We start from the raw sequence: 14,832 nt of genomic DNA, 5'->3' as shown, positions 1-14,832 counted from the left end.
ATGGTCACATTTTGGAAATATAGTATAGTATGAGGTACTGCATAGTATGGTATGACGTTTTTGTCAAGTTTTGGACCATTAAAAAGGTTTTTCAAAAAAATTGTCAGATTTTGGACGACATAGTATAGTATGTCGTTTTTGTCAAATTTTGGACCAATTTTTTTTCTCCAAAAATGGTCACATTTTGGAGACATAGTATAGTGTGACGTACTACATAGTATAGTATGACGTTTTTGTCAAGTTTTGGACCAAAAAAATGTTTTAAAAAATTTTTTATCCGATTTTGGACGACATAGTATAGTATGTCGTTTTTGTCCAATTTTGAACCAAATTTTTTTTCTCCAAAAATGGTCACATTTTGGAAATATAGTATAGTATGACGTACTGCATAGTATGGTATGACGTTTTTGTCAAGTTTTGGACCATTAAAAAGGTTTTTCAAAAAAATTGTCAGATTTTGGACGACATAGTATAGTATGTCGTTTTTGTCAAATTTTGGACCAATTTTTTTTCTCCAAAAATGGTCACATTTTAGAGACATAGTATAGTATGACGTACTACATAGTATAGTATGACGTTTTTGTCAAGTTTTGGACCAAAAAAACGTTTTTCAAAAAAATTGTCAGAATCAAAAACGACATAGTATAGTATGTCGTTTTTGTCCAATTTTGGACCAAATTTTTTTTCTTCAAAAATGGTCACATTTTAGAGACATAGTAAAGTATGAGGTACTGCATAGTATAGTGTGACGTTTTTGTCAAGTTTTGGACCAAAAAAATGTTTTTCAAAAAAATTGTCAGAATCAAAAAATACATAGTATAGTATGTCGTTTTTGTCCAATTTTGGACCAAAGTAGTTTTTTCTTCAAAAATGGTCACATTTTAGAGACATAGTAAAGTATGAGGTACTGCATAGTATAGTGTGACGTTTTTGTCAAGTTTTGGACCAAAAAAACGTTTTTCAAAAAAATTGTCAGAATCAAAAAATACATAGTATAGTATGTCGTTTTTGTCCAATTTTGGACCAAATTTTTTCTCTCCAAAAATGGTCACATTTTAGAGACATAGTATAGTATGACGTACTACATAGTATAGTATGACGTTTTTGTCAAGTTTTGGACCAAAAAAACGTTTTTCAAAAAAATTGTCAGAATCAAAAACGACATAGTATAGTATGTCGTTTTTGTCCAATTTTGGACCAAATTTTTTTTCTTCAAAAATGGTCACATTTTAGAGACATAGTAAAGTATGAGGTACTGCATAGTATAGTGTGACGTTTTTGTCAAGTTTTGGACCAAAAAAAAGTTTTTCAAAAAAATTGTCAGAATCAAAAAATACATAGTATAGTATGTCGTTTTTGTCCAATTTTGGACCAAATTTTTTTTCTTCAAAAATGGTCACATTTTAGAGACATAGTAAAGTATGAGGTACTGCATAGTATAGTGTGACGTTTTTGTCAAGTTTTGGACCCAAAAAACGTTTTTCAAAAAAATTGTCAGAATCAAAAAACAACATAGTATAGTATGTCGTTTTTGTCAAATTTTGGACCAAATCTTTTTTTCTCCAAAAATGGTCACATTTCAGAGACATAGTATAGTATAACGTACTACATAGTATAGTATGACGTTTTCGTCAAGTTTTGGACCATTAAAAAGGTTTTTCAAAAAAATGGTCAGATTTTGGACGACATAGTATAGTATGACGTTTTTGTCAAGTTTTGGACCAAAAAAACGTTTTTCAAAAAAATTGTCAGAATCAAAAAATACATAGTATAGTATGTCGTTTTTGTCCAATTTTGGACCAAATTTTTTTTCTCCAAAAATGGTCACATTTTAGAGACATAGTATAGTATGACGTACTACATAGTATAGTATGACGTTTTTGTCAAGTTTTGGACCAAAAAAACGTTTTTCAAAAAAATTGTCAGAATCAAAAACGACATAGTATAGTATGTCGTTTTTGTCCAATTTTGGACCAAATTTTTTTTCTCCAAAAATGGTCACATTTTAGAGACATAGTAAAGTATGAGGTACTGCATAGTATAGTGTGACGTTTTTGTCAAGTTTTGGACCAAAAAAAGGTTTTTCAAAAAAATTGTCAGAATCAAAAAACAACATAGTATAGTATGTCGTTTTAATCAAATTTTGGACCAAATTTTTTTTCTCCAAAAATGGTCACATTTCAGAGACATAGTATAGTATAACGTACTACATAGTATAGTATGACGTTTTTGTCAAGTTTTGGACCATTAAAAAGGTTTTTCAAAAAAATTGTCAGATTTTGGACGACATAGTATAGTATGACGTTTTTGTCAAGTTTTGGACCAAAAAAACGTTTTTCAAAAAAATTGTCAGAATCAAAAAATACATAGTATAGTATGTCGTTTTTGTCCAATTTTGGACCAAATTTTTTTTCTCCAAAAATGGTCACATTTTAGAGACATAGTATAGTATGACGTACTACATAGTATAGTATGACGTTTTTGTCAAGTTTTGGACCAAAAAAACGTTTTTCAAAAAAATTGTCAGAATCAAAAACGACATAGTATAGTATGTCGTTTTTGTCCAATTTTGGACCAAATTTTTTTTCTCCAAAAATGCTCACATTTTAGAGACATAGTATAGTATGAGGTACTGCATAGTATAGTGTGACGTTTTTGTCAAGTTTTGGACCAAAAAAACGTTTTTCAAAAAAATTGTCAGAATCAAAAACGACATAGTATAGTATGTCGTTTTTGTCCAATTTTGGACCAAATTTTTTTTCTTCAAAATTTGTCACATTTTAGAGACATAGTATAGTATGAGGTATTGCATGGTATAGTGTGACGTTTTTGTCAAGTTTTGGACCAAAAAAACGTTTTTCAAAAAAATTGTCAGAATCAAAAAATACATAGTATAGTATGTCGTTTTTGTCCAATTTTGGACCAAATTTTTTTTCTCCAAAAATTGTCACATTTTAGAGACATAGTATAGTATGAGGTACTGCATAGTATAGTGTGACGTTTTTGTCAAGTTTTGGACCAAAAAAACGTTTTTCAAAAAAATTGTCAGAATCAAAAACAACATAGTATAGTATGTCGTTTTTGTCCAATTTTGGACCAAATTTTTTTTCTCCAAAAATGCTCACATTTTAGAGACATAGTATAGAATGAGGTACTGCATAGTATAGTGTGACGTTTTTGTCAAGTTTTGGACCAAAAAAACGTTTTTCAAAAAAATTGTCAGAATCAAAAACGACATAGTATAGTATGTCGTTTTTGTCCAATTTTGGACCAAATTTTTTTTCTCCAAAAATGGTCACATTTTGGAAATATAGTATAGTATGAGGTACTGCATAGTATGGTATGACGTTTTTGTCAAGTTTTGGACCATTAAAAAGGTTTTTCAAAAAAATTGTCAGATTTTGGACGACATAGTATAGTATGTCGTTTTTGTCAAATTTTGGACCAATTTTTTTTCTCCAAAAATGGTCACATTTTGGAGACATAGTATAGTGTGACGTACTACATAGTATAGTATGACGTTTTTGTCAAGTTTTGGACCAAAAAAATGTTTTAAAAAATTTTTTATCCGATTTTGGACGACATAGTATAGTATGTCGTTTTTGTCCAATTTTGAACCAAATTTTTTTTCTCCAAAAATGGTCACATTTTGGAAATATAGTATAGTATGACGTACTGCATAGTATGGTATGACGTTTTTGTCAAGTTTTGGACCATTAAAAAGGTTTTTCAAAAAAATTGTCAGATTTTGGACGACATAGTATAGTATGTCGTTTTTGTCAAATTTTGGACCAATTTTTTTTCTCCAAAAATGGTCACATTTTAGAGACATAGTATAGTATGACGTACTACATAGTATAGTATGACGTTTTTGTCAAGTTTTGGACCAAAAAAACGTTTTTCAAAAAAATTGTCAGAATCAAAAACGACATAGTATAGTATGTCGTTTTTGTCCAATTTTGGACCAAATTTTTTTTCTTCAAAAATGGTCACATTTTAGAGACATAGTAAAGTATGAGGTACTGCATAGTATAGTGTGACGTTTTTGTCAAGTTTTGGACCAAAAAAATGTTTTTCAAAAAAATTGTCAGAATCAAAAAATACATAGTATAGTATGTCGTTTTTGTCCAATTTTGGACCAAAGTAGTTTTTTCTTCAAAAATGGTCACATTTTAGAGACATAGTAAAGTATGAGGTACTGCATAGTATAGTGTGACGTTTTTGTCAAGTTTTGGACCAAAAAAACGTTTTTCAAAAAAATTGTCAGAATCAAAAAATACATAGTATAGTATGTCGTTTTTGTCCAATTTTGGACCAAATTTTTTCTCTCCAAAAATGGTCACATTTTAGAGACATAGTATAGTATGACGTACTACATAGTATAGTATGACGTTTTTGTCAAGTTTTGGACCAAAAAAACGTTTTTCAAAAAAATTGTCAGAATCAAAAACGACATAGTATAGTATGTCGTTTTTGTCCAATTTTGGACCAAATTTTTTTTCTTCAAAAATGGTCACATTTTAGAGACATAGTAAAGTATGAGGTACTGCATAGTATAGTGTGACGTTTTTGTCAAGTTTTGGACCAAAAAAAAGTTTTTCAAAAAAATTGTCAGAATCAAAAAATACATAGTATAGTATGTCGTTTTTGTCCAATTTTGGACCAAATTTTTTTTCTTCAAAAATGGTCACATTTTAGAGACATAGTAAAGTATGAGGTACTGCATAGTATAGTGTGACGTTTTTGTCAAGTTTTGGACCCAAAAAACGTTTTTCAAAAAAATTGTCAGAATCAAAAAACAACATAGTATAGTATGTCGTTTTTGTCAAATTTTGGACCAAATCTTTTTTTCTCCAAAAATGGTCACATTTCAGAGACATAGTATAGTATAACGTACTACATAGTATAGTATGACGTTTTCGTCAAGTTTTGGACCATTAAAAAGGTTTTTCAAAAAAATGGTCAGATTTTGGACGACATAGTATAGTATGACGTTTTTGTCAAGTTTTGGACCAAAAAAACGTTTTTCAAAAAAATTGTCAGAATCAAAAAATACATAGTATAGTATGTCGTTTTTGTCCAATTTTGGACCAAATTTTTTTTCTCCAAAAATGGTCACATTTTAGAGACATAGTATAGTATGACGTACTACATAGTATAGTATGACGTTTTTGTCAAGTTTTGGACCAAAAAAACGTTTTTCAAAAAAATTGTCAGAATCAAAAACGACATAGTATAGTATGTCGTTTTTGTCCAATTTTGGACCAAATTTTTTTTCTCCAAAAATGGTCACATTTTAGAGACATAGTAAAGTATGAGGTACTGCATAGTATAGTGTGACGTTTTTGTCAAGTTTTGGACCAAAAAAAGGTTTTTCAAAAAAATTGTCAGAATCAAAAAACAACATAGTATAGTATGTCGTTTTAATCAAATTTTGGACCAAATTTTTTTTCTCCAAAAATGGTCACATTTCAGAGACATAGTATAGTATAACGTACTACATAGTATAGTATGACGTTTTTGTCAAGTTTTGGACCATTAAAAAGGTTTTTCAAAAAAATTGTCAGATTTTGGACGACATAGTATAGTATGACGTTTTTGTCAAGTTTTGGACCAAAAAAACGTTTTTCAAAAAAATTGTCAGAATCAAAAAATACATAGTATAGTATGTCGTTTTTGTCCTATTTTGGACCAAATTTTTTTTCTCCAAAAATGGTCACATTTTAGAGACATAGTATAGTATGACGTACTACATAGTATAGTATGACGTTTTTGTCAAGTTTTGGACCAAAAAAACGTTTTTCAAAAAAATTGTCAGAATCAAAAACGACATAGTATAGTATGTCGTTTTTGTCCAATTTTGGACCAAATTTTTTTTCTTCAAAAATGGTCACATTTTAGAGACATAGTAAAGTATGAGGTACTGCATAGTATAGTGTGACGTTTTTGTCAAGTTTTGGACCAAAAAAACGTTTTTCAAAAAAAGTTGTCAGAATCAAAAAACAACATAGTATAGTATGTCGTTTTAATCAAATTTTGGACCAAATTTTTTTTCTCCAAAAATGGTCACATTTCAGAGACATAGTATAGTATAACGTACTACATAGTATAGTATGACGTTTTTGTCAAGTTTTGGACCATTAAAAAGGTTTTTCAAAAAAATTGTCAGATTTTGGACGACATAGTATATATGTCGTTTTTGTCCAATTTTGGACCAAATCTTTTTTTCTCCAAAAATGCTCTCATTTTGGAGACATAGTATAGTATGACGTACTACATAGTATAGTATGACGTTTATGTCAAGTTTTGGACCATTAAAAAGGTTTTTCAAAAAAATTGTCAGATTTTGGACGACATAGTATAGTATGTTGTTTTTGTCCAATTTTGGACCAAATTTTTTTTCTCCAAAAATGGTCACATTTTGGAGACATAGTATAGTATGATGTACTACATAGTATAGTATGACGTTTTTGTCAAGTTTTGGACCAAAAAAACGTTTTTCCAAAAAATTGTCAGATTTTGGACGACATAGTAAAGTATGTCGTTTTTGTCCAATTTTGGACCAAATTTTTTTTCTCCAAAAATGGTCACATTTTGGAGACATAGTATAGTGTGACGTACTACATAGTATAGTATGACGTTTTTGTCAGGTTTTGGACCAAAAAACGTTTTTCAAAAAAAGTGTCAGATTTTGGACGACATAGTATAGTATGTCGTTTTTGTCTAATTTTGGACCAATTTTTTTTTCTCCAAAAATGGTCACATTTTGGAAATATAGTATAGTATGACGTACTGCATAGTATGGTATGACGTTTTTGTCAAGTTTTGGACCATTAAAAAGGTTTTTCAAAAAAATTGTCAGATTTTGGACGACATAGTATAGTATGTCGTTTTTGTCAAATTTTGGACCAATTTTTTTTCTCCAAAAATGGTCACATTTTAGAGACATAGTATAGTATGACGTACTACATAGTATAGTATGACGTTTTTGTCAAGTTTTGGACCAAAAAAATGTTTTTAAAAAAAATTGTCAGATTTTGGACGACATAGTATAGTATGTTGTTTTTGTCAAATTTTGGACCAATTATTTTTTTTCCAAAAATGGTCACATTTTGGAGACATAGTATAGTGTGACGTACTACATAGTATAGTATGACGTTTCTGTCAAGTTTTGGACCAAAAAAACGTTTTTCAAAAAAATTGTCAGATTTTGGACGACATAGTATAGCATGTCGTTTTTGTCCAATTTTGGACCAAATTTTTTTTCTCCAAAAATGGTCACATTTTGGAGACATAGTATAGTATAACGTACTACATAGTATAGTATGACGTTTTTGTCAAGTTTTGGACCATTAAAAAGGTTTTTCAAAAAAATTGTCAGATTTTGGACGACATAGTATAGTATCTTGTTTTTGTCCAATTTTGAACCAAATTTTTTTTCTCCAAAAATGGTCACATTTTGGAAATATAGTATAGTATGACGTACTGCATAGTATGGTATGACGTTTTTGTCAAGTTTTGGACCATTAAAAAGTTTTTTCAAAAAAATTGTCAGATTTTGGACGACATAGTATAGTATGTCGTTTTTGTCAAATTTTTGACCAACTTTTTTTTCTCCAAAAATGGTCACAATTTAGAGACATAGTATAGTATGACGTACTACATAGTATAGTATGACGTTTTTGTCAAGTTTTGGACCAAAAAAATGTTTTTAAAAAAAATTGTCAGATTTTGGACGACATAGTATAGTATGTTGTTTTTGTCAAATTTTGGACCAATTATTTTTTTTCCAAAAATGGTCACATTTTGGAGACATAGTATAGTATGACGTACTACATAGTATAGTATGACGTTTCTGTCAAGTTTTGGACCAAAAAAACGTTTTTCAAAAAAATTGTCAGATTTTGGACGATATAGTATAGTATGTCGTTTTTGTCCAATTTTGGACCAAATTTTTTTTCTCCAAAAATGGTCACATTTTGGAGACATAGTATAGTATAACGTACTACATAGTATAGTATGACGTTTTTGTCAAGTTTTGGACCATTAAAAAGGTTTTTCAAAAAAATTGTCAGATTTTGGACGACATAGTATAGTATCTTGTTTTTGTCCAATTTTGAACCAAATTTTTTTTCTCCAAAAATGGTCACATTTTGGAAATATAGTATAGTATGACGTACTGCATAGTATGGTATGACGTTTTTGTCAAGTTTTGGACCATTAAAAAGTTTTTTCAAAAAAATTGTCAGATTTTGGACGACATAGTATAGTATGTCGTTTTTGTCAAATTTTTGACCAACTTTTTTTTCTCCAAAAATGGTCACAATTTAGAGACATAGTATAGTATGACGTACTACATAGTATAGTATGACGTTTTTGTCAAGTTTTGGACCAAAAAAATGTTTTTAAAAAAAATTGTCAGATTTTGGACGACATAGTATAGTATGTTGTTTTTGTCAAATTTTGGACCAATTATTTTTTTTCCAAAAATGGTCACATTTTAGAGACATAGTATAGTATGACGTACTACATAGTATAGTATGACGTTTCTGTCAAGTTTTGGACCAAAAAAACGTTTTTCAAAAAAATTGTCAGATTTTGGACGATATAGTATAGTATGTCGTTTTTGTCCAATTTTGGACCAAATTTTTTTTCTCCAAAAATGGTCACATTTTGGAGACATAGTATAGTATAACGTACTACATAGTATAGTATGACGTTTTTGTCAAGTTTTGGACCATTAAAAAGGTTTTTCAAAAAAATTGTCAGATTTTGGACGACATAGTATAGTATCTTGTTTTTGTCCAATTTTGAACCAAATTTTTTTTCTCCAAAAATGGTCACATTTTGGAAATATAGTATAGTATGACGTACTGCATAGTATGGTATGACGTTTTTGTCAAGTTTTGGACCATTAAAAAGGTTTTTCAAAAAAATTGTCAGATTTTGGACGACATAGTATAGTATGTTGTTTTTGTCAAATTTTGGACCAATTATTTTTTTTCCAAAAATGGTCACATTTTGGAGACATAGTATAGTATGACGTACTACATAGTATAGTATGACGTTTCTGTCAAGTTTTGGACCAAAAAAACGTTTTTCAAAAAAAGTGTCAGATTTTGGATGACATAGTATATAGTATGTTGTTTTTGTCAAATTTTGGACCAAATTTTTTTTCTCCAAAAATGGTCACATTTTAGAGACATAGTATAGTATGACGTACTACATAGTATAGTATGACGTTTCTGTCAAGTTTTCGACCAAAAAAACGTTTTTCAAAAAAATTGTCAGATTTTGGACGACATAGTATAGTATGTCGTTTTTGTCCAATTTTGGACCAAATTTTTTTTCTCCAAAAATGGTCACATTTTGGAGACATAGTATAGTATAACGTACTACATAGTATAGTATGACGTTTTTGTCAAGTTTTGGACCAAAAAAATGTTTTAAAAAAAAATTATCTGATTTTGGACGACATAGAACACAAATTTCTGTGTTGAAAAATTTGTCGTTTTTGTCAAATTTCGGACCAATTTTTTTTTTATACAAAAATGGTCACATTTTGGACGACATAGTATAGTATGATGTACTACATAGTATAGTATGAGGTTTTTGTCTAATTTTGGACAAAATAGTGCAGTATGAGATTGAGGTCGAGGACGATGATAGTATGTTATTATGTTTAGCTCAGATTGTAGAGCACCCTACTTGCAAAGGCAAAACGCCCCGAAAAATTTGACCCAATTTTGGACGACATAGTATAGTATGATGTTTTTGTCAAATTTTGGACCAATATTTTTTTTTCAAAAAAATTGTCAGTTTTATGTCGACATATATTATGTCGTTTTAGACCAATTTTGACCATTCATGGACAACATACTGACATTTTTGACCATTTTTGGACAACATACAATACTATGACGTTTTTGACCATTTTTGGACGACATACTATACTATGACGTTTTTTAACACTTTGGACGACATACAATACTATGACGTTTTTGACCATTTTTGGACGACATACTACACTATGACGTTTTTTAACACTTTTGGACGACATACTATACTATGACGGTTTTTACCATTTTTGGACGACACACTATACTATGACGTTTTTGACCAATTTGGACCATTTCTGGACGACATACTATACTATGACGTTTTTGACCATTTTTGGACAACATACTAAACAATGACGTTTTTGACCATTTTTGGACTACATGCTATACTATGACATTTTTGACCGTTTTTGGACGACATACTATACTATGAGTGTTTGACCCTTTTTGGACGACATACTATACTATGACGTTTTTGACAATTTTTGGACAACATACTATACTATGATGTTTTTCACCAATTTGGACCATTTTTGGACGACATATAACGTTTTGGACCATTTATGGACGACATACTTTACTATGACGTTTTTGACCATTTTTGGACAACATACTATACTATGATGTTTTTCACCAATTTTGACCATTTTTGAACGACTTACTATACTATGACGTTTTTGACCATTTTTGAACGACATACTATACTATGATGTTTTTGACCATATTTGGACGATATACTATACAAATAAATCATACTATAGTATGTCCTCCAAAAATGGTCAAATACGTCACAGTGTAGTATGTCGTCCAAAATTGGTCAAAAATGGTCTAAAACCTCATAGTATGGTATGTCCTCCAAAATTCAACAAAATTGGTAAAAAAAAAAACGTCATAGTATAGTATGTCGTCCAAGATTTGACCAAAAAGTCATACAATAGCGTGTCGTCCAAAATTTGACGGGATAACACGTTTCTATCTGATACAGGAAACGGAACCACAACTACATAGAAATAAGAGGATTATTGCTTATTCTTGGAGGTTTAAGGTAAACTCATTGGTGTGTGACAGATCCCATCGTCGTGTCCTTGCTCATTATGAACCAGGGAGCGCAGGGACAAACAAGGGAGGGAGGGAGGGACGTCGGGTCTCTCGTGTTAATGTCTGCTCCCAGGGAAGAGTCACATCTGTGTCCTCTCCTGAGGTCAGCGCTTCTATTCTGTGTCACTGCTGGTGAGCAAACATTTAAACACTCACTGTTAGACAAAGGCGAGGTTGATGTTTTCACCCTGTGTTTGGACAGAGATGTTTGAAGGAGGTTATCTATGATCTGAGGTAGAATTAAAGATTCACTGAGTCTAAATGTAGGATATAGATTTACATGCAGGTGCCATTGAATTCACTGCAGTATTCTTTTAAGAAATAGACATGAAGTTTAATTTTATTTTATTAGAAACACACCACATAATATGTGGTAAACTACAGACTCAGTGTAGTCTGTAGTTTGACTTGTCTCTCAGACATGGTTTTCTGCACACATTGATTGTAACAAGTAGTTTTTCTTCTCTGACCTCTGGCATCAACAACACATTTTACTCACTAGATATTTTCTCATTTTTGAACAATTTTCTGTAAAGTGTATAAATGGTTAAATGTGAATTTTCCAGCAGATCCAACACTTTCTGAAATACTCAGACCAGCCCATCTGGTACCAACAACAGTACCACATGTTAAGTCACTTAAATCACTTTCCTTCCTTATGCTTTGTTTGAACTTCAACAAGTCGTCTCGACTATGTCTACATAAATACATTGAACTGCTAAATATGTTTGTGTTAAGCAGTTAAACAGATGTGCTAGTACAATAAGTACAATACTGTATACTTAACTCTTTACTGCTCTCTAGTGGTGTTAACTAACAATTACGCCCACCTTCTCATAATTTCTGTGTTGAAACATAAAAGTCCACAATGTTACAAAAGCTCTCTGCTGTTATGAACGTTATTTTAAAACCAAAAACTAAACCAACAGACACTGTGACTATATATATATATACTTAACTTATAAGTAAGTAAATATATATAACTTTTGGAATCAAATTCAAAATCCAGCAACTCTAAATTTATCAATAACATACATTCTTTTGTTCATAAACTAAGGTAAAAAAAAAAAAAGACATCAGACCATGTTGTCAAATTAAATACACAATTTACAGGCAACTATTCTCGCATGACTTTATTTCATTTTCTTTCAAAGGACATGGACAAAGTGGCAAATGGTCAGCAAAATAAAAAACCCAAAACGGACCTGTTGATCTTAAAAGAAAACCACTCACTAGCGTTTGTAGCGTGATTAACCTGCAGCAAAGCTACAGTAGATTCCCCAGTGATCACTAGTGTAGCGTCCACAGTCCAGCTTCTCCTGACCCACCAGGGCCATGTGGTCAGGGGCCATGTGAGGGACTCCATCCTTTGTTGCCGGGCGGAAATAAACCCGATCAAAGCGGCAGCGGCTGACATATGGAGCGCTCTTGTTGTTGTTGGCTTTGGTGTCCCATGTGTAGCGGCAGTGCTCCTGTTTGCCCAGTTGCTCCCATACATCACAGACACTGGACGGCAGGCCCACCTTGGCCACCTGACGTGAAGAGCAAATCAAGTATTACTACAGGGAAACACTCGGCTTACATGTGTGGAGCGCACCCAACTGATCCGATTACATGTGACCGGAGGACAAATGACAAACCTCGGTGTCCCTCAGATTTGTGTCCCCTCCAAACAGGACGGTGACAGCATCGGGCGCCTCCCTCATCCTCTGCATCAACACTCGCAACTGCTTCATCCGCTCCTCTGCGTGACCCTTACAGCTCTCGAAGTGGGAAGTCATGAGACACAGTTTCTGGCCTTTGAAATCCACCTGACATTCAAGGACAGAGACATGACGTTTACACGCATTTATGGTCGAACTGAACTCAACGATTCGAGTAAATGAAAAGCGCACAAACTTGAGCTATAAGCAGATTCCTCATCATTTGTGTGGTGGGGTACGCGACGATCTCGCTCTCCACCAGTTTGACTCGTGACCGCTTTAGCATCATCCCAGTGAAGTAACCCTCTTCACCACCTGGTCAACACCAGTAAAGACAGCTTAAAATTAAGTTTCCCCACAGTTTATACAATGTACTGTATAGTATTACATGGTAAAAATAAGCATGACAGATATTGCGAACAATGCAGCAGAGCACAGTTTAACTCACTTTTTATTTTGATATTACACTTGGTCATATTGTGCACTACTGTAGGGCACACATATGAGATTTGGAAAGACATGTTCTGTATATGGCAACTCTGTGTACTTGTCCCACATAAAATGAAGCCATACCTTCAATGATCAGATAGCTGACAGCCCGTTTCTTCAAATACTGGACATAGGGTGGAATGAGCTCCTGTAGGAGAACCACATCTGGTGTGTATCTGCATTAAAAGGAAGACTCACTTTTCACATACTGTCTGCTTTCCCCTCTGTTTCCCTGTGTTATTATTATGTTTTACTTACTCAAACCTTAATCAAAACCATTTGACTACTATCCTTCTACAATTTAAAAATACTGACTAGTAAAGAAGAAATTCCAGCTCACAAGACTAAGTAGGAACACAGGCCTCTGGCACGCTCTACAAGGTTGACTGTATCAAGTCCGTCCACGTTCCAGGAAATCACCGACAGTTTACCGTCATCTTCCTCCGAGGGTTTGCGTGAGGTAGCAGGGCTGTCTCCAGTCAAATCAATGCTGTGAAGATGTCAGAGGCAGTTCATTCAGAAACATATGGACACTAACAAAAACAGGAATGTGAGGAGAGAAACATTTCAACATGTCCCAGAACGTAGAAGTATAAAAAATGGTCAAAGATGTTTATTTAAGTTAATTAATGTCCTGTGTTTATCCTTGAAAAATATGCCATATATCAAAATGTCTGCTGTAAAAAACAGCCCATGGAAATCAGAAGACAATTAATCGAAATATTCACTAATAAAACAAGATTTCTGATTGTTTTAGCTTCTTAAATGTGAATATTTTCTTCGCTTCTTTGCTCCACAAGGATGAATCGAGAACAGAATTGACAGATTAATCGATTGCGAAAATAATCGTTAGGTGCAGCTCTAGAAAACAGTATTCTCACCAGTCTCTTGCAGGTTTCTCATCAACCTTCGGCTTCTTGGTTTTAGGACTTGCGTTTCCCTCTGGAAAATCCTCCCCTTCAAATACTCTCTCCATGTCTGTCTCAAAGAAAGAGTTCAACGCTTTCTGAAAGACAAGTGAAAGGAAAGAACATCAGGGAAAACTGTGTGGAAATTTACTGCAATGAACCTGCAACCATGTGACTGGAGTGTGAGAGATATGATTATGGGTTTATTGCTTTCATTTCAATTCATGCCCATTTTAAGTACACAGTTCTGAAAACATGTTCTCCCTCTGCTGTTGGGACTGACATAAGAAGACATGAGTATCAATTGATTCTGTGAATTGTTTTGGTGGAAGAAAACAGTTTAGCATTAGCATGCTAAGGGATGTTGGGAGTCGTTAACCCTTTTCAGTTAGTGTTTGAAGCAAGCCTTTGGAAATCTGTTAAAATGTACATGGAGCTGTGTTGGATTTAATCAAAATGTGCTGGTAGCGACCACCAGTTGTAGACGTCCGTGTTGATGTCGGGAGTTGCTGTACCTCCATCTTCCATTCGTTTTCAGCCAGGAAGCATTGAGCCACAGCGGTGTCCGTTCCCGCTATCGCAGCAAACTCATCGCAGAGACGAGTTCTGTTTTCTTCCACATTAGACACTGACGGTTTGTCTGACCCCGGTGGGGAGGCCATGCTGTCTGTACACACGTCTTAATGACGAATGTACACATACAAAACGCACAAGTTAAAATCAAATTCAAACGTCATTCCATGTTTACGTTACACCCCCCAGTGTAACATCGCAAGGCTTCCGGTCAGCGCAGCA

The 14,832-nt window shown here is 32.9% G+C and overlaps 1 protein-coding gene across 1 annotated transcript; it reads right to left on the bottom strand.

The window, feature by feature from the left end:
• Window positions 1-12,095: 12,095 nt before the first annotated feature.
• On the bottom strand, window positions 12,096-14,773 carry tdp2b (tyrosyl-DNA phosphodiesterase 2b). Its single transcript, XM_083899324.1, has 7 exons — window positions 14,553-14,773; window positions 14,011-14,135; window positions 13,470-13,619; window positions 13,214-13,305; window positions 12,837-12,955; window positions 12,578-12,748; window positions 12,096-12,469 (listed from the first exon to the last, which is right to left on the bottom strand). Exons 1-7 carry the CDS (start codon window positions 14,697-14,699, stop codon window positions 12,188-12,190), a joined length of 1,086 nt encoding a protein of 361 aa, XP_083755450.1. The 5' UTR covers window positions 14,700-14,773; the 3' UTR covers window positions 12,096-12,187.
• Between the last annotated feature and the right edge of the window lie 59 nt (window positions 14,774-14,832).

This window comes from Microchirus variegatus, assembly GCF_963457635.1.
Source record: "Microchirus variegatus genome assembly, chromosome: 13".
Lineage (NCBI taxonomy): Eukaryota > Metazoa > Chordata > Actinopteri > Pleuronectiformes > Soleidae > Microchirus > Microchirus variegatus.
The sequence above is the reverse complement of the archived record's forward strand: the minus strand, read 5'-3'. Positions and strand labels throughout refer to the sequence as shown.

What these genes read in the sequence shown, in the direction of transcription:
- tdp2b (XM_083899324.1), bottom strand. Translation starts at nt 14,699, where the DNA reads ATGGCCTCCCCACCGGGGTCAGACAAACCGTCAGTGTCTAATGTGGAA. An exon ending in GAGAAACCTGCAAGAGACTG is followed by an intron (nt 13,620 to 14,010) that starts GTGAGAATACTG and finishes ACATCTTCACAG; the next exon opens with CATTGATTTGACTGGAGACA. An exon ending in CTGTGTTCCTACTTAGTCTT is followed by an intron (nt 13,306 to 13,469) that starts GTGAGCTGGAAT and finishes CTTTTAATGCAG; the next exon opens with ATACACACCAGATGTGGTTC.